The sequence below is a fragment of the Bipolaris victoriae genome (genome assembly GCF_000527765.1).
Source record: "Bipolaris victoriae FI3 unplaced genomic scaffold scaffold_42, whole genome shotgun sequence".
Lineage (NCBI taxonomy): Eukaryota > Fungi > Ascomycota > Dothideomycetes > Pleosporales > Pleosporaceae > Bipolaris > Bipolaris victoriae.
Window position 1 is genome coordinate 1 of NW_014575350.1, and position 26559 is coordinate 26559.

A 26559-nucleotide genomic window follows, 5' to 3' on the forward strand; every position below is an offset into this window, starting at 1 on the left:
GAAGAAGAAGAAGAAGAAGAAGAAGAAGAAGACTCGAGACAGGCTTTAGAGAAATGTATTCATATTCGACATACAGATCCAATTCCTCGCCGAACCCTTTCATCGCATGTTCTTCCTCGATAACCTCGCCATTGGATATCCCCACGCAGAAATCGAGCGCGTATCAGTCGGTTGGCTACTCATCTTCTCCGCCGCCGTTCCCCTCGGCCTCCTCGTCGCCTGGGCCCTTCTTTTCCGCCCGGGCTCCCACAAAGCCCACGTCACCATCCTCGGTCTAATCATCAGCCTCATCCTCACCAGCTTCATCACCGACGTAATCAAGAACGCCGTCGGCCGCCCCCGCCCCGACCTCATCGCCCGCTGCAAACCCGCGCCTGGCACCCCCGCCCACCAACTCGTCACGTACAAAGTCTGCACCGAAACAGACCACCATACTCTTCACGACGGCTGGCGCAGTTTCCCAAGCGGCCATAGTAGCTTCGCCTTCAGCGGCCTCGGCTACCTCTCCCTCTTCCTCGCAGGCCAATGCCACGTCTACCGTCCCCGCGCAGACCTCGCTCGCGTCCTCCTCGCTCTTGCGCCCCTCCTCGGCGCAGCCCTCATCGCCATCTCCCGCTGCGAAGACTACAGACACGACGTTTACGACGTCACCGTTGGGTCTCTGCTTGGTCTCGCCATAGCGCATTATACCTACAGGAGATATTACCCTGCCCTCAGGAATCGGCTCTGTGCTACCCCGTTTCCGAACCCGGCGGATGAGAAGGGCTGGGGGAAGGTTAAGGGGGATGAGGAGAGTGCGAGGGGGGTTCAGGAGTTTGAGCTTAGTGAGTTTGATGAGGAGGGGGATGGAGATAGTGAGGCGCGGTTGCTTAATGGGGGGAGGAGATAGGTAATGGGGTTTATTTTGGGCGGTCTATGTTTTTCTAACGCTGGAGTAATGGGTGGGTTTGGTTCGGAGTGTCTTGTTTTTTTTTCCTTTTCTTAGCAACTTGGGTTGCTGGGGGATAGGGATTAGGGTGTGTAGACGGGGTTTTAATGTACCTGGCTGCTACGTGGCATGTTTACTGCATATGGATAATGAAGATATTCTTTATGGTATTTGTAGTTTTCGGTCTGTTGACCTCTTGGGGATTGTTCAACGTACTATAAAGTGTGTTTACTATCAGTCGTTTTCGACATGTGTCGTTTGGACTTGGTCATAGTACCAACTTGCTTCAGCCTTTCTTCACTTATCCTTCCTAACACCCAATCGTATTCATTGCACTTATACTGTTTATCGAGTTTATATCGTGATTTTCATAACCGCAACGTCTTTTCGCTGCTTGGTGCTTATTGGGGAAATGCCGGTAGAAAGAGAGAGAGAGCGAGAGCGTGAGTTTCTTTGTATGTAATACATGCAATCGATTCTTGGGTAGCAGCTCATACATCTTTGTCCTCGACTTTCTCTCTCTCGGTATGGAACTCTGATCACAGAGCGAGAATAGAGCAGAGTTCTCTTTTCTTGAAGAAAGGGGGGTACTTTAGCTTGGGGAGAGAAAAAAAGAAATTCAGGCGTTGTCTCTCTCTCCCATAAAACTTTTTTTTGAATGTTGGTAGATTGGATTGCGGGCCTTGTTGTGTGATGTATGGGAGGTACGCGTCGCGCAGATTAGCAAAGTTGACCTACAAAGGGGTTTTCTTTTAGACTGTGAGACTGGTATATTGGGGTTACTGGAGTGGGAAAGTGCTATTTGGAATGGTTTGAGATGTGCGGTCTTGCAAGTACTGGGGTTGGGGATCTTGGAGCATTTTATCTGTTTTGGGTATGGGAATGGTTAGGGGTGCGAGATTGGCGCTATCAAGTATCAATGACGACTGTGGATCGAGGCAGCAAGATAGATTGGTCTTGTATTGTTATGGAGACATTGTGATGGGCCTAGTTGCGTTTGCTTTCTTCTATGATGCTTAGTGTCACACTAGGTCGTGTGAATTGTTTTGATTCGGTCTCATTTGCGGTGTAAGGTGTAAGAGTGTCAGGAACCGACTGAGATTAGGCTGTTGGGCTACGCTCCGTTCTCTCTCCCTTGCTTTGGAGCTCTGACATATTTTTGGCGGGATGTATGTCAGTTTGGCTTGTAACTCTCAATATTGCTGTCATGTAGCTGTCGCTGAAACGAAGGGATTTCACATTGGAGGATAAGTCGGTACACCATATTTTATTACCAACTACGATGCTATTGTCTACTTTGCTTCTTATTCTAGCTCATGTCACCAAATCAATCCTACTTCGGTCCCTCGGTCCCCCCGGCCCTCTCTACCATGTACTGTAGTTCTCGCTGTTCTGTGCAGGCCATCTAGCCTACTCTATTCCGTCCTTGCATAAACAGATGCCCTCCAGGTACCTCCACAGATCTGACCATTGTCACCTTGGCATTTGCGATCGCATTGATCTCCAGAGACCAACTTATGGTTGTTCATGATACCAGTGCCACAATAACAGTATCTGTTGTACTCGAGACCAAAGAAAGTAGAGTTCTCACAGATGGCGGCGCACATCTGAGGCGTCATCCTAACATCGATTGTCTCTTTCCCGGAAATAACTCGGTTGGCACTGTCGGTGTAGCAGCCCAGGTAGCGATAATTCTTCTTCTTGTAGTTGGATAACCTTGTGTTGAGTGCATCTTCTTTGGCCTTACAAGAACTGTTGGCAGCATTGAGGTCGATGGTCGACTTTTGCTTGCATTGAGTGATCTCTATATCCTTGCTGCTCAAATGTACCTTGCAAGCACTGTTTGCAGCATTTACGTCGTCGGTCGACTGTCGCTTGCATTGAGAGATCTCCACATCCTTGTTGCTCAACTCCAGTTTGCAGTTCTGATCTTGTTGCAAGGCATCCAGTTCCGCCTTTTGACGGTCGGCTAGGGATGTTGCCTCGCACTCTGTGTGCTTCTCTTGAACCTCGGTAACTTGGGCGGTGAGTGATTTTTCGCGATCGAGACATTCGCCCTTTTCAGCCTGGCAAGTGTCGGGAAAGGGGCTGGAATTTCTGGAGGTATGGGCAGAGAGTGGCTCATTGTACGTGACACCGTTGGAGCAGGAGCAGGCGCATGTGGGTACGTTCGATGGATCAGTACACGTAGCTGCAGGTGTTGCACCTAGATTTTTTGTAAGATTCGCGAAACGTTGAGCCTTGAGTCTGCTTACCGTTCTGGCACTGGTACGAGGTCCCGAGCACTTGTTGGGTGTCGAGGGAGCAAACACCTGCAGAAAGGGCCGAAACGAGAAATACCAAAGAAGTCCTCATGGTATCTGTATAGATAATGAATTCAAGAACAAGAGGATGAACTGTGAAGTGATGGATGTGGGAACAGGAAGATGTAGTGTGAAGTGATGGGGTAAGTACAATGAGCTTCACAGACATGCTTTATATATTGTTCATTCCTAAAGATCTGGCACCTTGCTATTGACTAACTTACGCTTGGTTTTTTTGATCCAGAATATGGTGCCTTGCTCTGTTCGAGCGCATTGCCTGGCTATCTAGAGTTCATGCTCGCAGCACAGCACCACCTGCGTATGATCTCTTACAGGTGCATGTACCGCTAAAAAAGAAGTCTAAACCTTTGTTTATTTGTGTTTGTGTCTTGTCGATCCGGATATATACGGGATATTTGCGGGGTTCCGGCGCTAGTCGAGTCGAGTCTTACTGCTTTTTCAAAACGTTGATCCTATTCTATGCCTGTTTTTGCCAATGGGCGGAATGGTTGCTTATGACCTCGACGTTGCGTACTGAGTACTTATACTTTTTACAAAAATGACTGCTTGTGACCAAATCCTTCGCGTTCGGGCCAATGCAAATCACTTGGCTGCTCTGATAACAAACCGGAACATTCGGAACTATTTGCCAGCCAACGAAGTGACCGCTGAGTAGATATGTAGATATTTCCTGGACATATCTTCTGTCCATATTGTCAAGAGCCTCTGTCTTAACTGAAGGGCATGCAGCCATGAACATCTGTCTATTCACATCGGTGTGTGTTGCTTGGCTTGTGGGATTCAGTCGGTGTAACATTGACTACTTGCGTAGCTCACTGTTCTTTTTCCACCACCAAGAGTACAGGGACGCAAGTGACTTGAGCGATTTCCGCAAGGTATATAGATTAGAACTTCTCCTTGAAATAAACTCTGCAAACTCATTCTATATCGACTATCATATCTATCTTCCATCCCAAGAAACCGACAACATGCGTGCTTCCATAGCTATCATTGCCACCATCACCGGCCAAATTGTCCATGCACAGTTTGGAATGGACATGTTCCCTGGTAGCATGGTTTCTGGCAGCATGGTGACATGCCAGAGCGGTGCGTTTTCACTATCAGATGAGCGAGTTTCTTCACTAACACATGATCTCAGGTCATGTACCTACTCTAACTTGTGAAGATCCGGTTCCAGAGGCCTGCTCTTGCACTTGTAGTGACGGAATGACATTCAACCAGTCCCGTCCTCCCGTCGTCGACCCCGCGCCTCCACCTGCGCCTCCACCAGTTGAACCACCAGTACAACTTGATGATAAGCCATGCACTACAGAAATCATTGAAAGCTGGCAACGCTTGGAGCTACGTCACGAAAAGAATTCATACGAACCCTCAGAGATGAAGACAAAAGATATCAATTATCCAGAGGACACTATCTTAGTGGTAGCTGATGCGAAGAAAAGGTGCCAACACTATGAGGTAACTATCGATGGAGAAGTGATTGGAACGACGTACGGAACAGGTCCCCTTGACAACTTCGATTGCGGATCTGTGGATAATTGTATCAACAACCACGGGGGTAGTGTTGGTTATTTCACGCTTCCCAAAGGTAAACCAAAATCTGATCATCGTGGTATCCCAAGACTGAATCGTGGAAAATGGGCTAACGCAAGCTGTAGGACCCCATGTTCTTGGTATGAGGTGGGTCGGGATTACAGAGCGATGCAAACACATCGACATGGCCCTTGGCTATTTCCAGATCTACAAACCATGCTGATCGATATTACCTGGATGACAAATGTTTTACTAGAGTGGCTTGGTTGTTTGGTAGACAAATCCCCAGGGCTGGTCGGCAGTATAGGCGGCGTGGCAGACGTGGGTTGTACACATGTAGCCGGTTCATTCATTTATAGCCTGAAACCGAGTTCTTCCGTGACCCTCTGCTTTCAAACCCGATATATTAATGCATGTAATATTGCTGAGCAGGCATTGGGGTCACGTCAATGTACCGAAACACATTGCCACCTTTGATAGAGTAAACCTTACATTTTTGCCTTTGGTACCGTTTGAACGGACATATCAGTACTTGACTGCACAGTCAACTACAAGACAAAAAACTATCTAAGAAAAAAAACCCCATTTCTATAACACTAATACACGGTAGCATCACCGTACCCGATAGACAGGAAAAAAAGGGTCTCTGCAGCGGTGTACACGTCGTCAATAGCTACATAGCCCAAGACGAACAAGCACATATGAGGTAGTACCAAAAATCAACTTCACGCCGACCACCCCAGCCACGCTAGCCCAATTGCAGGTCCAGAATGGGGATCGTTCTCACTCGCTACGGGCCGGTCCCGTTGTTTCACTTGCAATATTTTCTTTACAATCCCACCACCGGTCATCGATCCAGCACATGGTCCATTGGACCCGCTCCAGTGCAACAAACCATCAGAACAAAACAGCATCGGTGGTTTAGTGGTAAAATTAGCCGTTGCCATCTTTCAATTCCATCGCATCTTGCAGTGGATGAAAAGGTCAACTTCGGCTAGCCCCGGGTTCGGTAAGATTTTCCCAGCAATAATACACCGTTCAATTCGGACATTCAACTAACAAACGAGTAGATTCCCGGCCGATGCATTACACTTTCTTTTCTTTTTTGCTTTTGGGTGTGAGGAGGGGAAGAGCGGGAATTTTTTCTTTGCACGGGCGAGAGACCCACATTGATGCTTGATCTGTGCGCACGTTGTAACGCCTCTGCCGTGCGTTGTAGATACGCGAGGTTAGCGTGGGGGTTGTTTTTGCTTCAAGGGACGCATCTTTCGCGGTATGGCTTGGGGCGCTTGTAGTCGGTTCGGGACAAGAGACAATTGTGATGAACACTTCCGGTATTTTGGTCTTGTGCTACATGCATTGTTACTGAGATGTAGCACCTATCCCACAAATTAATTTTGTGAGACACTATAAGGTGGAGCGTTTCCAAGTTCGTCGAGGTAGCTTGAGTGGCTGATACATTTGCAGGCATAAATTATTTTCTTTCAATATTATTTTCTTAAAGACCAAGAAGACATGCACAGCAACGGTAAAATAGCAACATCGAATCAGCATGCGAATTGCTCAGCCCATCATTCCTGGTCTTGTTCTTCATCCTGGTCTTGTTCCTCTTTGGCATCATCCTTTCTCTCCTCATCTTCTGGAGGCATAGAGACTGGGAACGAAAGGTGTTTCCAATCCTCAATCTACAACGTGTCAGTGAGTTCATGAGACGGTGAGGCATTTACATACCTCTTCGGTAATACTCTTCATACGGTCTCGGATACTTTCCACAGCATAACTACCCAGGACCAAGCGCAGCGGAGGGTAGCTACAATGACCCAGTTGCCACATGAGTTCAGCGCTTTTCACGGCACTCACCGGCTGCCGGTCATTTAGCCACTGTACCATCCGCCGCGCGTGCTGTGCAGGACTAGTCAAACTGGAATATGGCTCGCTTGGATCTGGTTTTACGGAAAAGTGACCGTACCGCTTCGGTTTGGGAGGCCCTGCTCCTGAGGTAGGAGCAGAGGTATAGCTAGGGGCCATTACATTGTCGTCGGGCTCATCCAGCCGAACATGGCCGGGTTCAACTAGGGTCGCTTTGATATTGAAAATGTCGACTTCGTATAGCATGGACTCGATGAGACCCTCAACAGCATACTTTGTCGCGCAATACGGGCCAAGTCCGGGTACGCCGAGAGATCCAGCCGTAGAGGAAAATATGAGGTAGCGCCCAGAGTTTTGGGCGCGAAAATAGGGGAGTGACAGCTGGATGATATGCAGAGTACCGAGGAAGTTGGTGGTGAATTGATTGCGCAGGTCGTAGTCGTCCTGGTCTTCGCAAGCTGCAATGACGCCGTAACCGGTGCTGTTCGCTATCACGTCCACGCGCCCCCAATAGTCGACGCTCTTTTTGATCACCCAATTCACCGTGTCCCGCACTCGGACGTCGCAAAGCAAACCCAAGCAGTTCTTATTCTGCCACTTGCCCATCTGCTCCAATGTGTTTTCTTGGGACCATCCGACTGCAGTGCATTGATCGCCGTGTGCTAGAATCGCTCGAACTAGGGATCGCCCTATGTGTCCGGTCGCTCCAAAGACCTGAGAACAGGCGTTAGCTACTCAGCGCGTGTCTAGTAGACAGAAGCGCGTCTTACAATCCATACTGCCCGTTTCGGAGGGTTGCTTTCAGATGGTGGGTCGCAGGTGGCAGGCAGCGTGAGGGTAGGATTTTGAATGGCTCCGCCTGGCGAGAGGCTTTGGCTCAGAGTGTCGAAGTCCATATGAACGTTGCGAATGTCCGTAACGAGATGCGATTCCAAGCTGTTTCGAGGCGGGGAGCTTAGTCGGCCAATCGGAGATGCAACTGCCGCTATCTCCGTGTTCTACAAGTGAAAGAGATGCCGAGGTGTATGAGGGACTCATAAGATACGCTGTGAGCAGAACACTCTTCCGCAACATATGCTAGTCCAAAATGGTTTCCAATGTAACTGCGTCCATCGATTAAGGCATGACGAACCTCCGTTCGTCTATTAGGAAGCGGAGAGCGTCAATGGCCAGTTGATTGGGAAACGCCTGTTGCCGGTTCATGAAGTTGCTCACGAGGATAAAGAACATGATGAAGATGTCGAGGTGCATGGGCGATGTGAGAAAGAAGTGGTACGCCAGGAAGAGGAAGGCCTGAGTTCGGTATCGGCTCTTGATTGAGCGAATTACTCTGGCCGCCTTGATGGCAGCAACACGGTTCGTGGGAGTACGAAAGGCGACGACCTTTGAGAGAATGGGCATCCTAGGCAAGGGCAGAGTATGGAGAGGGGTGGCCGGGTGTCTGAAGAGTCATGGGTTGCAGAGACGAGGTGTGGACAACAGGTAGAAAGGGAGGTCACGCTTATCGATAGTAGCTTCCAATTCCCTGCGCGCCATCATCCTTCCCTTCTGGTCGATGCACAATTACGTCTTGGCTCCTTCTGTAAACAACCATAAACCACATACACAACATGGAATTTTCAAGCAGGTAGTAGGAACACAGTCGCAAACATGGCCCAAGACGTTCCTACGCCAGTGCCGCTGCCCGTCACACAGGGCGGCGCCTCATCGTACAGTAACCTCTCGACTTGGTTGAACCCCCACTAACATGCTACAGACTCTCCTTCACCCAGGGCTTCCTGCTTGGCCAGCTTTCCATTGCACTGCTAATCTTCTGCTTCATCAAGTTCTTCATTTTTGGAGAGCCTCCCTCGGCCGATGAGCGCGCACTGCACCTCAATTCTCTGCGACGAGCTCGAACACTAGCTCATCAGCAATCGTATAAGCAGTTGCGGGCACGGGCAAATTCAACGTCACTTTCACTACGACACAAGCCGTCCCGGAGTATTATACGAAAGGGAGAGGAGAGCATGGGAGGGCCAAGCATAGCAACTATACTTGCAAAGACATATTATAATGTGAAAGGACACCAGCCGGAGAGCTTAGACTGGTTCAACGTGCTCATTGCGCAGACCATTGCCCAACTAAGAGCTGATGCGCGACAGGACGACGCGATCCTAACATCGCTCACAGATGTCCTGAATGCCGGCAGCAAACCTGACTGGATTGGCGACATCAGAGTGACCGAGATAGCGCTTGGTGACGAGTTTCCCATATTCAGCAACTGCAGAGTCATGCCTGCCGATGACGGCTTCTGGTATGGACCGGGGAACGCGGGGAATGAGAAAGAGAGACTCCAAGCCCGAATGGACGTGGATCTGAGCGATGTCATTACCATTGGCATAGAGACGACGTTGAATTTGAACTGGCCAAAACCAAGATCTGCTGTTCTGCCAGTTGCCCTAGCCGTCAGTATCGTGCGCTTCTCGGGAACACTAGTAGTGTCCTTTATACCATCATCGTCACCTGCGTCAACCCCCGCACCTGTCTCATCACCAAGACTAGGTACACACCAAAATGCCTCTCCGCGCCGTCCTTCATCGTCTTCCGGCGCGCCTCCACACCGTCCCACAACCCTCGCCTTTACATTCCTCGACGACTACCGGCTGGACCTCTCCGTGCGCTCCCTGGTCGGATCCCGATCACGCCTCCAAGACGTGCCCAAGATAGCGCAGCTCATCGAGTCGCGCGTGCACGCCTGGTTCGACGAGCGCGCCGTAGAACCGCGCTTCCAGCAAATTGTACTTCCCTCGCTCTGGCCCCGCAAACACAACACCAGAGGCGGAGCAGCCACGGCCGCCGGCACCGACACAGCACTCCAAGACAGTGACGACGAGGACGAAATCGCTGTCATGGAGGGGAACGGGACTGCTCCCCCTTCATCCTCGTACATCCCAAGCCCGATATCCGAAAACGTGACGCTGGAGGAACGTATCGAGGCCGAGGGCCAGAAGATGCGCGAAGCAGAGATCAGAGCTGGCGTCCGCAAACCAAGCTCGGCGGCTGATGCCAGAGAGCACCGCGCTGATGGCATGCGCTGGCGCGGCGAGCAGCCCCGAGGACGCCAGTCTGCGAGACCCAAATTGCAGAGTAGAACTACGACGGGGATTGCGGCAGGTATGCCCGGTGCTCTGCCTCGATGATTGTATGATGATATGATTAGACGCATGTTTTGAATGTAAGATTAGATATTTTTTTTCCCTCCAGTAGTCAATGCGGGGGGAGGCCATGTCACTGAGAAGAAAAAAAAGGAAGGGACTCCAAACTTTGGGCTTCGCTGCTTATTGTATTATATGCCTTGATTAATACACCTCCTTTCCAACATCCAAGAAGAAGAAGAACATGATAAGCCTCGATTCGCAACATGGGGTATCCATTAATCTACTTTTTCTCTGCTTTTGATCCTCGTTGTCCCCCTTCTTGACACATGTATATATATATATATCTCCCCCCGTCTCCCAAATTTCTAACCTAGCCACTACCAACCCAAACGACACTTGCTCGCACGACGAAGATAGAAGAAGAAAAAAACAAGGAGGGGGTATGTCATTATTGCTTTACACATGAGCAAAAAAGAAGCATATGATTGTTCCACCCGAGCAGGAAAGCACAAGAAAAAAAATGACAAGGCGCAAGTGTCCTTGTCATGAGGATATATGACAACGACAGAGGAAGTCTATCGCGTTGCTGGTACCTCGACGTTCATGGGAGTCGAGCCTGCCGGCATTTGGGGCTTTGATGCTTCCTCAGGTGCGCTGTACGGCGGGGTTGGCGCTGAGAAGAAACCGCTGTCGGGTTTAGATGCAGCATCTGAGTTGGTGACGGATGATTCCTGTGACTTGGGGACGATGGATGCCATGTCAGACTGCTGTGGTGTTGAGAGACCATTGGCTGCTGAGGGGGCTTCTGGCTGCGCTGTAGATGCTGATGGCTCGGAGCGGGGCGTAGTATCCTGCTGCAGTGGTTGTGGTGGCTGTGCTTGGGAAACTTGTGCAGCATCTTGACTTGCACCATTGCCCATAGTTGTGTCGTTGTCTTGGGCGTCAGAGCCTGGCTTGCGATAACGGAGGGTGACCATCAAGCTTGGCTCGTTATCTTCTTCCTCAGAGTCATCAGCACCGGCGTCGTCTTCATCATCGTCAAGATCCATCTGATCAGGCTCTTCCTCATCATCGTCTCCCCCATCCCACGACGTTGCATCCTCGTCATCTTCTGAATCCATCGGCCGGTTCAATGTACGTTCGTTGATTGCACCTCTATTCGCAGCCCGTGCAGCCCGACCATGGCCTGACTGTGGCTCCTCTGATATATCCGATCGCACATAGTCACCAGTCGCTGGCGATGGGTGATCTGTAACTTGTCCACTATGGAGCTTTTCCCCGTACAGGCCAGTTGCGCGAGACCGTACCTGGCGACCGCTCGCAGTGATAGTTGGGCCAGAGGGTGCAGCAGGAGTGTCGCGACCCGATTGCCGCCCGGACCTACGCACAGATAGGTTGTCCGAGTCAAACTCGTCCTCTTCGTCAAATGTATATCGTTGGCGCTTGCCACGAGTGCGACCTTCGTACAAAGAGAAACCGGGTTCTGGGCGGGTGAAGGCGTCTTTGCGCTGGCGAGTGTATTCACGTCGCTTTCGTTTCTATCATGTCATTAGTATGAGTGGAGTATATAGTTGATGTTCAACATACGACTTCAGAGGCTTCAAAGCGCGGGACAGCGTTGAGCATGCGCTCGCTTAGTGCCTTTGCTTCTTTGTGACCGTCGACCTCTTCTAGTTTCTTCGCTAGCGCCTGCACTTGTTCGATGGAGCCAGCTACACTGATCCATTGTACCTTTTTTAGTTTGGGATCAGTTTCGCGGTAGACACGGAAATGGGTATCGTTTTGCCCCTCGACTAGGTAGTACCGCCGCTTATCGCCGTCACGACCCCATGCCTGCACTGACAAGGGGATGTTTGTGTCTTGCCTGTCCTTGGTAGTCCGTGACTTGTAGGCCGTGTTGATCATATTCTTGACCTGCTCGTTCTGGTTTAGACTCCATAGACACAGTGAGTGAAGGAGGGTTATCTAAGGCGCTCGTCAGCATACGACAGCGAGAGGGACTCCAAGACTGCTCACCCGCTCTTCTGGTGTCATGGTATTGAAGCTGCGACCGCCGCTAAGGGGATTGGTGGTCCACTTGGTGGGCCATTGCGACCTCTGGGTTTGGATGGCTTCTTCGAGAGCCCGACCATAGTGACCTTTCCTATAGAGAGTAACCACGTCAGTATGCGTGCTGTGTCATTGCGTGCGGAGCGAGTAGGCGACCGAGAAATGGGTATTGGGAGCGGGCGAGAGGGCTGAACTAACTCGACAGGTTTCTTGCGATTGAGGACAAGGCCAAGCAGGGAACACAGCAGACCCTCGACATCGGCCGACGGAGTGTGTTCGGCAACACCTGATTCAATGTCCTGTGGGCCGACATGGGGGGAGCCGCGGGGGAAGGCTTCGTTGAAGCGCGAACGAAACATGACGATGAACTGTGGCACATGGGATTAGTTTTGGGTTGAGGGAGAAATGGGTCGCGATTGCGACGCAACACGGCGCGTCTGGACGCGACTGACGCGTCCAATACGTACAGCAATGTCTGGATTGTCCTCTGGCACGGGCTCATGGGGTGGAGAGGGTTCCCGTTTCCTCGGGGGCGGAGAGGGCGAGCGATGCTTGAAGAAAGTCAAGATGGTGCCATTCTTCTTTCGCTTTTTCTGTGGCGCAGGCTTTGCGGCCGTCGCCTGTGTGACTTGGACGTCCATTTCATCGTCGGTAGGAGGCGCAGAAGACAGGGAAGAGTCCGAGTCGGCCATGGTTGCTGGGGGTGGTGGTTGATGTTGGTAGTTGGTGGTGGTGGTAGTTGCGGCTGCGGTAGCGGGCTGGGGAGAGGAACTGCGAATAGAGCAAGGTTAGGGACGCATGAGGTAATGCCAGTCGGCTAGCACAAAGGATCGTCTAAAATAAATCTCCGTCGCTGGGCTAATCAAGGCAATGGGCAATTTCACGTGGAATTGCTCTTTGCAATGCAACAGGTCATTAGCAACAAAGGACAAGCATGCCGCATTTCTCCACGACGCAAAGTTCCCATAGCAAACATGTCATTGGCCTATATGATGTTCTTGTCAAAGCGCGGCTGTCGACTATATCTGGGCATTCTACATATTGCACCAACAAAGCCTGCTCCCACCACCGCTTCACCGCTTTAGCACTCGCTTTTGCCCCGGCCATGTCCCAACTATGCATCCTACGGTGCTGGTCGACCTAGTCGTCTGGATTCATCATGTTTGCAAGATAATAACAGATCTTGGTTGGTGTTTCGTTGCTGTGGGTAGCCAAGAAGATGGATCCATGAGGAGTGTAAAAAAAAAGTTGATTGCACAGGAGATGAGGGCGCATCGGCCAAGCAAGACTGGCGATGTATGCGCACGCTATGCGATGACTGTTTTGACGTTGGTGGGTACCATCTGAGGCTCAAATGCACAGGTCCGTCTCTTTGCCAAGTTTGGAGATGTCAACCTCATTTCGCATTCTTGTGCATGGTTTGATGCAAGTGGCCATGACGGCTGGGAGTAGCGTCCCGGACAAGATGGACGAGGTTAGTGTGTGATACGGGTACGGAAACGTAGGTGCAGGCTTGTTTATAGTCCATGTGGGGTTAGTGTGGGTGAGTGTTCAAGTGCAGCGCATCGGCTTTTGAGGGTTTGGTCACACATGCGTGGGGGAAGGTGATGCGAGAAGGGTGTCGGTGTGGTGTCGAACTGGTTGAAGACCAAGGCGCGGTTGAGGTTGGGAGGTCGGTTTGGCGCTTGCAGAGTCACGTGCACCGGCCATGGTTAGACAGTTAGGTATGCGTAGTATGTAGTGTAGGAGAGGGAATGCATCACTGCGAACCGGCGAGGGTTGTCCTGGGAGTTGCTTGGCTCTGTAAGACCAGATTAGTGCAGCGTATCTATGTGTATATGTGTGTACATATATATATATATATATATATATATATATATATAATATAGACGCGTGAGAAGCATATACGGCACTGCACATACATATCTAAGTATGGCTATAGGCAAACGACGTCACAGTGCACCGCACCGCAGCCTAGCGAGGCAGACAATACGATGGGCTGCAGACAAGACGGCGTATTCTAGAAGCACGAGGATGATGGCATCAGCAGCCGAAGGCTGGCTCGAGATAGGAAGGCGACAGCGATAGCGGACAAGGCGCTGCATGGGTGCATGGCGGAGAGTCTGGACGGCGCACTAGGAGGACCAACACAGGCCGTGGCGGCTACGGATGGGAGACGGGTGGGTATTGGCAGAGTCGAGTGGGCGAGTGAAACGCAGGTGTAGCAGAGGGCGAGGTGGTTGCGCAGCCCCTCTGTGCCCAACGTCGGACGTCGTGACCCCAACCAACCAGCCCTTGGGGGGGTTAGTGGCCATTTGTCGCCGCCGCCGCCCCCCGCAGTGGTGATCAGGGCTGGACTGCACGCTGGCCCAGCAGAGGGGAACGGCTGGTTGGTCCCAGTTGTATGTAGTAGGAATTATTATCTGCCCGTCCACTCCAGCCCAGCCCAGCCCAGCCCGTACATTCCATCCATACTTATACTTACTGCTGCTGCTTTTTACTTGCCCACCAATTTACTCCCACCCCACTGTCCATCTGTCCTCCGTCTGTCCCTCCCTTTCATCTCCCTCCTCCCAAACACGCTCTCCCTCGCCCACTCGCCCTCGTTTCGCTGCAGACTGATCGCCACCCCCATCCCGGCTCTATCTTTGGGTGCACGCGCAATCCGCACCCCTGCACACGGCCCAGCACTTGCTCTCACCACCCACCGCCTCCCCGCCTCGCCATTCTGCTGCTCATTCCTTCCACTCTGGCCACTTCTACACTCGCTGCACTGCAATCATGAACATCAACAAGAAATTCGACCGCCTCAAGCAATGGACAAACGAGAAGATGGGCGCAGAAGCCCGTACGGGCCTGTCCGACGAGTTCAAGGCCCTCGAGGTGGAGATGAACCTGCGCCATGAAGGTATGCATGCTCGCTGCCCTCTCCCGCTCGCTATGCTGACCTCCCTTTCCTAGGCATGGACAAGATGCACGCTGCCATGGCCATCTACGTCAAGTCGCTCTCCAGGCGCGCAGAGGGTGCCGACAAGGAGAAGCAGCTTCCAGGTGGCCATCTGGGCTCCTCCATGGTCTCTCACGGCGAGGACTTTGAGCCAGACTCGGAATTTGGCACTTGCCTATCATGTACGCCCTCGCCTCACTCGCTCCTTCCCTTCCTCCTGCTAACCCCAACTAGCTCTGGGTCGAGCAAACGAGCGTCTGGCTAGAGTTCAAGAGACGTACATCCAAAGCGCCACTTCAACATGGCTCGAGGGCCTTGACCGCTCCCTGGTCCAAATGAAAGAGTACCAGGTACGTCACCACCTCGAATCGACATTATTGCTTTCACAGAAACTAATCGCATCCAGGCTACTCGCAAGAAGCTCGAGCAACGTCGCCTGGCCTATGACACATCACTCGCAAAGATGCAAAAGACCAAAAAGGAAGATTTCCGCATGGAGGAAGAGCTCCGCTCACAAAAGGCAAAATACGAGGAGACTAGCGAGGAGGTCTTCAGAAGGATGCAGGACATCAAGGAATCAGAAGTCGACATGGTCCAAGACCTCACCGCTTTCCTCGAGGCAGAGTTGAGCTACTACGACCGCTGTCGTGAGATCTTGCTCAATGTCAAGCGCGAGTGGCCTGTCCAGTAAGCAAATATTGATCAGCAGCGCGGCCAATACAAAGCTGACACAATGCACAGGGACCTTAGAGCAACCCCATCCCGCCCCTCGCGCTCCCGGTCCAATACCGCCCACGGTTACGCCGAACGTTTCAACCCGGTCGAGGAAGAGCCGGAACCTGAGGTGCCACGAATGACCATTCCCAAACTGACCAAACAGCGAAGTCGTTCCCCAGGTCCTAACCCCTCCCAGAGTACCTATGCTCTGCGTCCTTCCATTAGCCGCACCTCGACGTACGACGATTCTAACAGTTACCGCGACGATTCCCCGGCTCGCAAATTGTCTCGCGCGCCCACTGAATCCTCCGTCATATCTGCTGGTCGTAGTAGCCTTCGTCCTGTCCGCCAGACCAGCAACAGCCAACAAAACACCTTTGCCGACGATTATGATGACGATTATGCACCATCGAATGGAAGTGGGCACAGACGTGATAGGTCACCGCCCAGCCCGGACACTACTTCGTCCATAGGCAGCGGACGTGGTAACGTCGTGTCTCGGGCTGCAAGCTGGACGGCGGCGGAACAGGGCGGCACCGCCAAAAAGGCTCCTCCCCCACCACCCCCATCGAGGTCCAAGAAGCCCCCGCCACCTCCGCCGATGAAGCGAAGCACCTTGAGCGAATCCCAAGTGACGCGCTACTAGTATCTTTGATGAACTTGGTTTGATCTACTTTCGCACATCTGTCTTGTTCTTTGCTGACACAGCATGTGGATTTCACCGAGTTGGTATTTCGTGATTCAACGCTACACTAGACATGTTTTGACTGCGTTTGGTCTGTAGGGAGAAAAAAGGATGGTTGTGAAGGGCGGCATCATCTTCTTTACTGTCATAGGAGACTGCAGCGCAGTCCCTGGCGCACTACGGCGTATTTAATACTTGTCTTTTCTTTTTCTTCTTCCATCTGGTCTTTGCTTGTGTACATGTGTGTTTGGTAAACTGGTCCTCATTTTAAGGGGGGGGGGTGGGGGGGAAAGCCAAGGTCACGCGATGGGTGGTTAGGGTTTTCGATAAATACGACACAAAAAATATAGAGTTCTGAGATGACGTGCATAGCCTCTTTTTTTTTACCCGCCAATTCCTACCACCCACCAACAACCACCCCCTTTTTTTTTTCTTACTGTGACATAGTTTATATGGGATCTTTGAATATACTATTGATTACTTTTTTTTATTCTTAAACGGCCATTTCCGAGATATCAATAGTATAATTCGGATCATGGGCCCATCGTCGTCATCGTTGTGTGTGTGTGCAGCAGCGACCGGACTAGGGGAGGTGGGGAGAAGGCTATTCATAGATTTCGACGCTAGTAGTATCCTGGATCACGAAAGGGGGTCGGTTGATCGGTGGGTGCAGGGGGGTTGGGGGGTGTGGTTTATAGAGGATGTTGTCTTGGAGATGCAAAGGGGGAAAGGAGGAAGAGAGAGGGGAAAAAATACTTTATGTGGGGAGATGCAGTTTATACTACACAAATACATGGTTGCATTTTGAAAGAAACGAGTTAAGATGGTCTATTTTTAAGGAATTCAAGTCTGTGCATCTTTTATGTGTTTGCTGAATATGGTAGGATAACAACTTGTCTCTCTTCCTCTCTCTCTCTCTCTTTTTTTATATGTTGATTCGTCGTCTAGGTCTTTCTCATGCATATAAAATCGGCATCAAACATCAACTCTCCCTAACATCTTCGCCCATGACATGATAATCGTTATTGCTGCTGCGTTGGGAAATTCCAGTTTTCCTAGTTGAATGTATTAGTAAATAGTAGACTGACAAGAAAAAGAGGGGGACGGTAAAACTTACCCATTGCTGCAACCCTCCATTCGGACTCGCAGTTCCAAACTCATTATGATGAGTGGCTGGATCAACAGGCACAAAAATGGCACCGCCTGTATCTTGTGCTCCTGCAGCTCCCATTCCAGCCCACACGTCAAATTCGTCTTGTACGCTGCCATTTACACCACCGCTACCGCCGCCGTTGCTGCCACCTCCATTCAAATTGCCCAATATACTATCAAAATCTACATTCAACCCATCTAGCGTTCCAGTCGTAGGCGTCCGCTGCAGCTGTCCATGGAGATGTGAAGATGATGATGTAGACTGTGAATGTTGGTGGCCACCGCCAAAACTGGGACTTGTGACAGGGCCTCCAAACGACGTTAGAGGCTGCAGCGTAGGATGTTGCTGAGGCGCAATCTGTTGGCGTTTCTTATCGAATCCCTTCATCACGTAAAACGCTTCTAAATTCTCCTTGACGGTGAACAAAAGGTCCGAGCAGCGCTCTCGCACCCCGACGCCGTAGCAATGGCCAAAAATGTGATCGATAATGGTCGCCATGCGCTCTTTACGGGGGAGATCGGGCGTGCGATAGAGCTCGGTCAGGAGGAGCAGCACTGCGTGGTATTGCTGGTAGGTTGTGGAATACCAGGCCCATGGAGCAAGAGATGGCAATGTATCGAGCGTTGCACCAATCTCTAGTGTCGTCAGAGCAGCTGTAAGGAGTACGTCGCGTAGGCGGTTTTCAGACTCGGATCGTGGCTGCAGCGAGGTCTGAGGAAGATGGCGGTAGAGAAGCATCGAGTCGCAGCGGGACATTAGTAACGTTGCAACAAGACCTGCATAACGCTGTATCGGGACATTTGCGTCGAGGTATTGCAGGTACTTGGACTGGATCTGGCGTTTCTTGGCTTCTACCCGGGCACGTAGATCATGCAGCGTAATGTGCTTGCGATCCATTTCGATTCTACCGCGGAAGATGAGACGGTGGATCTCATTACACTCATACCTGATGAGTGACAATGTAACGTCTGTCCAACCGTTTCTCGGAGTAGGGTTCTGCTGCCAGCTTGAGCTGCCAAACTCAAAGACGTCATCGTCGACGTTCAACGGTAAAGCAATGTCGAAATCGTCTGATCGGATAGATGGATGGGGACCTTGGGCCTCTGCTGTCTTGAAATCCAGGAAACATATCTGGTACCATAGTAAGGATCGAACATGCCGTTGAAGAGGGGTTAGGCTGTTGGCTGAGCTATGGCTCATGCGATGGATGCCTATGCACTGTGCTAAGCGAACAAGTGCACCCACTACAACAGACGTCGCCCGAGATATCTGGGCTCGACAAAGTGGTATCTATCATTGTCAACGAATGTCCTGTGCTGTAGTCATAAATCGATGGCATACCAAGTAAATGGTCAAAGCTTGCAAAGTGCGAATGTTGGACGTCTTGGCCCAATTGGCGCGGAGCAGCGCTCGTTCCGTGGCCTTTTGCAGCCTCAAGAACAAATCCTCTTTTGTGATGCCAAACTGCGACTTTGCCTGTAAAGGCGAAACGGATGCAGCTGCAGCCATACATACTGCCAGAATCAAAGCCGTACACGAATTTTGATTCGGATTGCCAATCTCAAGATTCATCCAGAAGCGTTCAAACAGGCGCTTGAAGGATGGTAGATGCAGAACATGGGCGAGCGGGCTGACTGCCTGGGCATATCGCTGGAACAGGGCATCTGCCTCCATCTTGGTCGGTAGCTGCGGGGGGTCCACATCGTCGTGTTGACGAAGAGACAATGAACCACCCAGCAACAAGTTCAAGGAGGGCGCAAGCGAGGGCATTTGCTCGGCTGATAAGAGGGCCGATGACTGTGTTGCCCTCTGGCCTGCGACTGATGAAGATGTGGTGAAGCCCTCTGACAAAAGCTTGCCAAGCTGCACGGCATTTCAGTTTGTGTTCAGGAAGCAGAAAAAGGAGCAAAAAAAAAAAGATAAAAAATAGAAAGAGGCAGACAATACCTCTTCGGCATACTGGGGACGAAAGAAGCCAGTGACATTTTCGCAAATGATCATCCTTCCGATGCGAATGGTGAGATCGGTGGCAATCTGGTCCTCGTCATCGTTTTCATCCTCGTAGACGTCGTCCTGCATCACCTCGGGCTCTGCGGGCAGGCGCTCCCAGGCGTCTGTCTCGGGCTCGACATCCTGCTGGTAGGCCTCCCACTCGTAGTCGCGGGGCGGGGTGCCAGGAGTGGTGGTGTCGACGGAATTTGCGTTGTCGTAGCCATCGGCCACGCTTGCACTACTTTGGGTGCGCACGGGGAGGTTCTTTGTCCAGTCTGGGACGGTGACGGCGGACGCAGTCTTGCTCTGGGCGCGCTCGCGCTGCTCCCTCTCTTTCTTGCGCGCCGCGCTCTCAGGGACGGTGATGAAGACGCATTCGCGGCCGAAGGCAGTGCAGTTTTGGCAGGGGTGCGTCTTGGAGCATCGCGACTTACGTGTGCGGCACTCGACACAGGAGTTGATGGGGCGTGGATTCCTCCGGCGGACCACACGAGACTGCAAGACCTGTCCTTGTTCTGGCATGTCTCACGATCGTCATGTTTGCGCCATGGGGTCGGAGGTGGGAGGGTGGCTGAGGTGATGGAGAGCAGACGACTCGGAAGTCGGCCCGCCATAGACCCCGGCCGTCGTGTGTTCAACACTGGACTGGCTGCACGTGTTCAGCCTTGTCGGACAACTGACCTGCTCGGCTGTGACAGACGCAGAGCAGACTTTTCGCCGCCTTCTGCCCGCCCATGCAGGTACCAGCCAAGCCATGGTTGCACCCATGGACACCGTAGTCTACATCCGACCCTCTGCATGGCCCGGCCAGGCCATTGTCCAAGTATGCAATCAAACACGCTCGTGCGTGCTTCGCTGCGGGGCACACATCATCAGGCGCGCCCACAAGGACAACCAACGGCTTGATTGCATATGTTGGGCACCGCTATCGGCCTAGACATGCATGCATGCAGCATACATACATACATAGGTACATACATACATAAGTCTGCTCCCCCTACCGCTCGCCTCAACGCCAGACGCCATGATCCTTGCCGGCCCAGCCCAATAGTACATGCTGCTTTTATCGCGCAAAAGCTAGCCCAACATTGTCCTTGTGCTTGCAGCCAACGCCGTGCCATCATCTTCCCAGCTCGCGCTTGATCCGCGCCGCCGCTGATGTCGGGGCCGGCTCAGGCCACGAGTCGACAGCATCCTCGACTTCCTCCAAGAACGACGTGCTGTTGTGTACTGTGGTGCCTCCAAGCACAACACGAACACCTGGCGAACTAGCATTGACCTGCGCCACCATCTTGGCCTCTTCGTAGGTTGTTCCCCCTACCATGAAGATGATGATATCCTGCGGCTTGTCCTTGGTCGATCCCCCACCCTCTACGAATGGGTACACTTGCTGGCTCAAGCGGCCTTTGATCAGGTCCTGCAGCGTCGCTTCCAAGCGGGGCGAGTGCTGCGTGTAGACATTCTCTACGCCCTTTAAGCCTTTTAGTCGGTCTCGTGCACCACCAAAGAAGGAACCGGCCTGGAACAGATCAGGGACACCCCCTGCCCCAGTCGTGACTTGCAGTGAGTCGTGATACGCCATGAGCTTTGTGATCAGGTTGATGCGCTGCCGTGACAGTCCTCCCGCAACAGCAAGCAGATCGAGCAGCATAGCTGTCGAGTTGGAAGACGTCTTGGAATACCGCAACGCATAAATCGCAACAAGCCGTAGTTTGTTGTTGGCCGGCACATTAGGATCCTGTATTATCTTCTGTAGTGACTTGACGTCGTTGGAGTGGTTGTCTGTGCATGCCAGACTTTGCTCGAGCTCACTAATGTCCAGTAGACTCTCCTCTCCAACCCGCCTACTCAGCTCTCCTACTAGTGTGACGTGTTTTGTGACATTACTCGAGAGCTTGCGGAACTCTGGAAAGTCTTCAATGAAGCGCTTCATATCTGCTATCGAGTCGAGCTTCTGAGACCCTTGCTGCTTCGAGGCAAACTGCTCGACATACTCCTTGGCGTTCTGACCCAAGTCACCAAAGTTGAGATACATGTTCTTTTTGAAAAAGGGGTCTTGTTCTTGCGATAGCACGATTTCCTTGAGCTCGGGCCGTATGTCTGGCACGTCGCGCAGGTCCACCCTTCCGTTGTGTATGCCGAGCAGTTCATGCACCATTGCCTGGTACGTCCATTGCGTCAGCAGTGGTGTGACGGGGTCGTCCCTCCGGTCGACTATCAAGAGAATGGGCGGTGTGTCTGTCTTGCGGAAGTCGAACAACTGATCTTCTTGGGTCATGTGGTATCGGACCTCGGTCGCTAGCTTCTTCACAAGCAGACTATTCTTCTGATACCTGATCAAGGGCTTCTTCTTGAGCGCCAATAGAAGTGCCATGACAGCCTCAGTCGACCGCTGCAGAGAATCCTGGTTCCAGGCATCTGGGCTGGTGCTCCATATGCGGTGGTCGGGAAAGCCGAGGCCGAGAGACATGAGGTCGGGGTTGATTACGAGGAAGTCTGCGAAATATTCCTGAACAGCACGCACAACCTCATGGTCATCTGCTTCTGCAAGGCGCTCGAGGGAGGATTTCTTGATAATGTTGCTAAAGTCTGCTGGTGTCAGCAATTGTCCATGGGCCTGAGCCCCGCATAGGAAACGCACATATATTGTATTCGCCATACTTGGGCTCCCGCAGCTCTTCAATCAGGCTCTGGATGGACTCGGGCGAAGGCCGTACGAAGCACAAGCAGCGAAGATGTCGCATCTTCTCGCGCTTCTGGTTGTCCAGACGGCTACCGCAGCATTAGCCATGTATCGCATCACGGGTCGCGGGGGAGCGGTACTCGGTAAGGTAGACCTCATGGTTGAGGAGGGCAGACTGCGTAGTTGCTGTAGATAGAATCGAAACCTATGCCATGTAAGCTTCTACCACGCAGCTACCTGGCAGAGCAGACAAACCCACAGTCTCGTTGTCGAGCAGGAGGATCTTCATCTTGGCCGCGGAGGTGCCAGTTGCCGCACTGTCCCCGGCTGACACCATTTTGGTGATATAGCCGGAGACGGCTTGGATGACGTCCATGAGGGCGAGTGCTTGCTCTTCGCGGTTTGAAGGGGCTCTGATTAATCTTCACGTGGCCGTTCAGCAAAGTCGTGGTGTTGCGCGCTCTTCCATGATGACGCGGTTGTGGCTCAAGCTAGGACGTGGCTTGAGCGCAACCCCAGGTACGGTACGTACAATACAGTACAGTAGTACTCCATGCAGTACATTATCACGTGACTATGCATGAACACTGCAGCCAACGACCCCGCCAACGTCCCCTTCGGCATTCTCTCGGACCGCGGAACAGGTACATGGCAATCCCTAGAAACAGAATTTGGATTTTTGCATCATACCATCGCAGATTGCATGGTATTTTCTCGGGATAATATGCACATTGTGCAAGGTGTACACAAACCAGCGTTGTGAACCCCACCACCATTGGGCACTTCACTGCGATCATGTGACACTACCATACCATCTCCTTCCCTTGTCCATATCACCCCGCACCAAGGACTTGATATGCATACAAGCCAAGATCTTACAAAGACACCAAGGGCGTTATCTCAGCTGTAGGTATGCAAATTGCTCGTGGTCGACAATCTCCTCTCTGCTTGATAATCAATCAGAAGCTTATGTTGCAAATCCACGAATCGGTGACGTCGTTCAGGAAAGCTATATAAACCTGACTGCAATATGAATTCATCAACATACATCAAATACCTACACTCACCCTCCTCCTCCAATACTTACCTGATACGACATAAGCACTACAGAGCTATTCAACATGCCGAAACTCTTCATGTATTTACCATACTCATAAGCCTGGCATGGGATGTTTGCTGACAAACCTCAAGCACCGGCGCGACCGGCTACATTGGAGGTGATGCCCTCTATGCCATTGCAAATACCTACCCCGATCTCGAAATTACCGCCCTGGTCCGCAATAGCGACAAAGGCGCCAAGGTCGCTGCACAATACCCCAAGACTCGTCTCGTTTATGGCATGCTCGACAGCACTGACCTCCTTTCCGAGGAAGCGTCAAATGCAGACATTGTTCTTCATTGTGCTGATTGCGATCACCTGGCTTCTGCCCAGGCATTGGTTGCTGGCCTTGCTCGCAGTGGGCGAAAGTCATATCTCATCCACACCTCTGGCACCGGCATCCTTGCATTTGCCGATTTTGAGGAAAATACCTACGGTATTGCCCGAGAAAAGGTCTTTGATGATTGGGACAACATTACTGAAGTCACTTCTCTCCCGGATACCGCTATCCATCGCAACGTCGACAAAGTTATCCTGGGCTCCCACGAGGCATCATCAGGCAGCATCCAATCGGCCATTGTTTGCCCTCCCTGCATCTATGGTCCTGGACGCGGACCTGATAACAAGCGCAGTGTGCAAGCGTACGACATGACTGAGGCCATATTGAAGCGAATGAAAGGTTTCGTCGTAGGAGAGGGGAAGAATCGATGGACCGAGGTGCATGTCCAAGATCTCAGCGAAGTATTTCTCGCTCTTGTAACAGCAGCCTTGTCGCCTGATGGTGGCAAGGCCACTTGGAACCAGGAAGGATATTACTTTGCAGAAAGTGGAGTATTCTGCTGGAGTGACATCGGGCGTAAGATTGCCGAAATTGCCTTCAAGAACAAACTTATCAACCACGAGGGAATTGATAATGTGAGCAAAGAAGACGCGGACAAAATGAGACCAGCTGGTAGTTACCTCTGGGGCACCAACTCCCTTTGCAAGGCTGTGAGAGCTAGGAAGCTGTTTGGATGGACGCCTAAACAAAAGAGTCTCTCTGACCTCTTGCCAGAGATTGTTGATGATGAAGCCAAGATACTTGGTCGTATCCGGCAGCATGCAGAGGAGGCTGCTGAAGGGCGCATTCTGAAGTAGTATAGATATAGCTTCTGCAGAATAGTCGAAATTGTTCAAATTCTGAAGGCTCTGGGTTTACTGTTAGATGGACATGTCTAGCATACTCGCATTCCTACTGCTATTCCTCACCATGACATGAGCCTCGGCAAAGCCGTTCGAACTTACGTCATGCATCTCAACCTCCAAATGCTTTGTCTTCTCCAGCTTCTTAATTCTATATTACCGGAACCTCACTTCTGCGCACGTAATATTCGCAGCCGATCACAACCATAGATCAGAATGCCTCTTTGCACGCTGCACTTATTGGCGCTCCATGCCGCAACACCAAACTCTGTCCTGGCATTTCTTTCCACGCTCAAAGCAACCGACGTCTCGCCACTAGTCGTATCCCGTGTCGTTCGCTGGATAATTCTCCCATCCAAGCTCTCAACCGAACACCTCCTCGCTCGGAACATCCACTGGGACCTCCTCCTCATCTTGCCCTCCACGGAAATTCTGCCATCAAATCTCGCCAACCTCATCGAGCATCACTGGAGCGTAACAGCCGGTGTACCCTCACGCCTAATCAACGATTTCGCCTCAAAGAACAGCAAGCTTCTACATCCAAATCCCCATACTGTACCTGCGCTCCAACAAAATGCCAAAGAGAAAACGACGCAATCGAGTCAAAGCCTGGAATTGAGCGACGAGTTGAACACGTGGATTCAATCTTTCATCAACAGCGGTTCTCAAGAAGCAAAAGGCGCGGTATCAATGTTCAATCTACTTGCTTTCAATTCTGGTATGAAACAAGAGTATCTCAAGTACGGTACTGCGTTTGCACGTTCCATTGGCTCGAGGCATGGCGGTAACGCTAAAATTGTCGGAAATGTCACACACGTCAATGGCGAAGCCGTTAACAGAACGTCCACAAGTCCTACCGGCAACGATGATTGGGATGAGATTGCACTGGCGCATTATCCCAGTATACTGCATTTTAGGGATATGCTGGTTAGTGAGGAGTATCAGGCGGTTAACAAGAGACATCGTGTGCCGAGTTTGAAGGATACGTGTATTTTGATGACGAGTGAGATTGCGGTAGAGGAGATGTTGGAAGAGGGTGTGAGAAAGGCGAGGTTGTAGGTACAAAAGCACTGTATTGCTCTATTCACCTAGGGAGATACTATTCAACAGGTGTACATAGTGTCGAGCCACGAGTCTTGCTATGGGAGAAGCGGACTACTGTTGCTTTTACCTTCGTGACGTCGATAGTATGTGAGTGCTAGAATATCTAGGGCTTGAGAGTTGTACTAGAATGATTGAAACCGCGTTGAATCAAACGTCCCTTCTACTGTGCAAGAAGCCTTACTCTTATACCAGAGTTCGAGCGACAATAGTTTTGCCTAGGGTTACGAGTAACCCTGTACACCGGCATACGATGACCGATTGGCCTCCACGATCGTATATCCACGTAGACTGGCCCAGCCACACCTTGAGTGCATTCGTCACGTCCGGGAATGTCATCGCCTCCGGGAACACCATGAACCCCTGCGAGTAACATCCCCCGCACTGTTTCGTCGGAATACCTTCCTTTATGCAATGCCTTGCATGCTCAATCTACATAATGCTTGATCCCGTATTGAACAGTCGAGTTATGGAGCGCATTGATAGGGGCGGCTCGAACCTGAAATATTGATGCTCCGCTATAGTAAGCAAGGAAATCCCCCCGTCCGTTACTCTGAACGACGAGAGTGAAATTCCCCAAATTAGAGCAGAGTTGCAATCGGATCAAGGAAAGATCTCGACCCGCGGCATTTCTTGCAGATCACTTTCACAACCTGCGAATTAGGCGGGGGGTTCGTCCTATGGTATAGTGTCTGTGCTCTCGGACGATCGGCAGATCACAGGCCAAGAATCGGGGCTGGGCAATTTTATCTCCGATTTATCGGTCGACCGATAGTCGATAGGCTTTACCCTATGGCTAGTCAATGATAGTACCAGGTAAACACAGTAGTAAACCGATTCAGTGTCTAATGCCAACATTGGAAATGGTATATATTCCATCAGTACGCATTTACTTAAGTGAAAGGTAAAGAATGTGTATGGGCCAGAGGTACTACGTACCTTGTCTCCACGCATGTAAGCCGAAGACATGGTAATCCATAGAGACTCCAAGGCCGAATTGTAACACCGTCTTGGTAACCGACAAACAGTGGGGACGGAATCGGACGCAGTTTTCCTGCTGCTTATTAACCTGTGATGTCTATATACATAAGATAGGAAATGACTACGTGTACCTCTGTTGAATAAACGAACCTCATCACTCAACATTCTAACCGACC

General features: G+C 51.3%; 12 protein-coding genes across 12 annotated transcripts; 6 read left to right on the forward strand and 6 right to left on the reverse strand.

The window, feature by feature from the left end:
* Positions 1-106: 106 nt before the first annotated feature.
* Positions 107-1015, forward strand: COCVIDRAFT_37731 (hypothetical protein; the record flags this gene model as incomplete). The annotated part of the gene is made up of 2 exons (XM_014701142.1): positions 107-813; positions 1009-1015. 2 exons carry the CDS (start codon positions 107-109, stop codon positions 1013-1015), a joined length of 714 nt encoding a protein of 237 aa, XP_014556628.1.
* A 1328-nt stretch (positions 1016-2343) lies between these two features.
* COCVIDRAFT_26583 (hypothetical protein) lies at positions 2344-3283 on the reverse strand (the record flags this gene model as incomplete). Its single annotated transcript, XM_014701118.1, has 2 exons — positions 2344-3134; positions 3184-3283. The coding sequence occupies 2 exons, from the start codon at positions 3281-3283 to the stop codon at positions 2344-2346; spliced, it is 891 nt and encodes a 296-aa protein (XP_014556604.1).
* Positions 3284-4220: 937 nt separating this feature from the next.
* Positions 4221-5008, forward strand: COCVIDRAFT_99271 (hypothetical protein; the record flags this gene model as incomplete). Its single annotated transcript, XM_014701143.1, has 3 exons — positions 4221-4338; positions 4391-4840; positions 4911-5008. The coding sequence occupies 3 exons, from the start codon at positions 4221-4223 to the stop codon at positions 5006-5008; spliced, it is 666 nt and encodes a 221-aa protein (XP_014556629.1).
* Positions 5009-6356: 1348 nt separating this feature from the next.
* On the reverse strand, positions 6357-8055 carry COCVIDRAFT_37734 (hypothetical protein; the record flags this gene model as incomplete). The annotated part of the gene is made up of 4 exons (XM_014701144.1): positions 6357-6470; positions 6517-7368; positions 7425-7530; positions 7883-8055. The coding sequence occupies 4 exons, from the start codon at positions 8053-8055 to the stop codon at positions 6357-6359; spliced, it is 1245 nt and encodes a 414-aa protein (XP_014556630.1).
* A 249-nt stretch (positions 8056-8304) lies between these two features.
* Positions 8305-9836, forward strand: COCVIDRAFT_99284 (hypothetical protein; the record flags this gene model as incomplete). The annotated part of the gene is made up of 2 exons (XM_014701145.1): positions 8305-8363; positions 8411-9836. 2 exons carry the CDS (start codon positions 8305-8307, stop codon positions 9834-9836), a joined length of 1485 nt encoding a protein of 494 aa, XP_014556631.1.
* A 533-nt stretch (positions 9837-10369) lies between these two features.
* On the reverse strand, positions 10370-12535 carry COCVIDRAFT_26587 (hypothetical protein; the record flags this gene model as incomplete). Its single annotated transcript, XM_014701119.1, has 5 exons — positions 10370-11332; positions 11382-11759; positions 11811-11937; positions 12042-12211; positions 12311-12535. 5 exons carry the CDS (start codon positions 12533-12535, stop codon positions 10370-10372), a joined length of 1863 nt encoding a protein of 620 aa, XP_014556605.1.
* A 2089-nt stretch (positions 12536-14624) lies between these two features.
* On the forward strand, positions 14625-16153 carry COCVIDRAFT_26588 (hypothetical protein; the record flags this gene model as incomplete). The annotated part of the gene is made up of 5 exons (XM_014701120.1): positions 14625-14751; positions 14805-14972; positions 15025-15140; positions 15197-15477; positions 15532-16153. 5 exons carry the CDS (start codon positions 14625-14627, stop codon positions 16151-16153), a joined length of 1314 nt encoding a protein of 437 aa, XP_014556606.1.
* A 1061-nt stretch (positions 16154-17214) lies between these two features.
* Positions 17215-19859, reverse strand: COCVIDRAFT_99190 (hypothetical protein; the record flags this gene model as incomplete). Its single annotated transcript, XM_014701146.1, has 4 exons — positions 17215-17247; positions 17310-18635; positions 18687-19208; positions 19293-19859. The coding sequence occupies 4 exons, from the start codon at positions 19857-19859 to the stop codon at positions 17215-17217; spliced, it is 2448 nt and encodes an 815-aa protein (XP_014556632.1).
* A 598-nt stretch (positions 19860-20457) lies between these two features.
* Positions 20458-22396, reverse strand: COCVIDRAFT_99329 (hypothetical protein; the record flags this gene model as incomplete). The annotated part of the gene is made up of 4 exons (XM_014701147.1): positions 20458-21926; positions 21979-22109; positions 22161-22225; positions 22280-22396. The coding sequence occupies 4 exons, from the start codon at positions 22394-22396 to the stop codon at positions 20458-20460; spliced, it is 1782 nt and encodes a 593-aa protein (XP_014556633.1).
* Positions 22397-23141: 745 nt separating this feature from the next.
* On the forward strand, positions 23142-24256 carry COCVIDRAFT_26591 (hypothetical protein; the record flags this gene model as incomplete). The annotated part of the gene is made up of 2 exons (XM_014701121.1): positions 23142-23158; positions 23212-24256. The coding sequence occupies 2 exons, from the start codon at positions 23142-23144 to the stop codon at positions 24254-24256; spliced, it is 1062 nt and encodes a 353-aa protein (XP_014556607.1).
* Positions 24257-24517: 261 nt separating this feature from the next.
* COCVIDRAFT_99164 (hypothetical protein) lies at positions 24518-25360 on the forward strand (the record flags this gene model as incomplete). Its single annotated transcript, XM_014701148.1, has 1 exon — positions 24518-25360. One exon carries the CDS (start codon positions 24518-24520, stop codon positions 25358-25360), a length of 843 nt encoding a protein of 280 aa, XP_014556634.1.
* A 205-nt stretch (positions 25361-25565) lies between these two features.
* On the reverse strand, positions 25566-25781 carry COCVIDRAFT_99349 (hypothetical protein; the record flags this gene model as incomplete). Its single annotated transcript, XM_014701149.1, has 1 exon — positions 25566-25781. A coding segment is annotated over one exon (216 nt), but the record flags the coding sequence as incomplete, so codon positions are not given.
* Between the last annotated feature and the right edge of the window lie 778 nt (positions 25782-26559).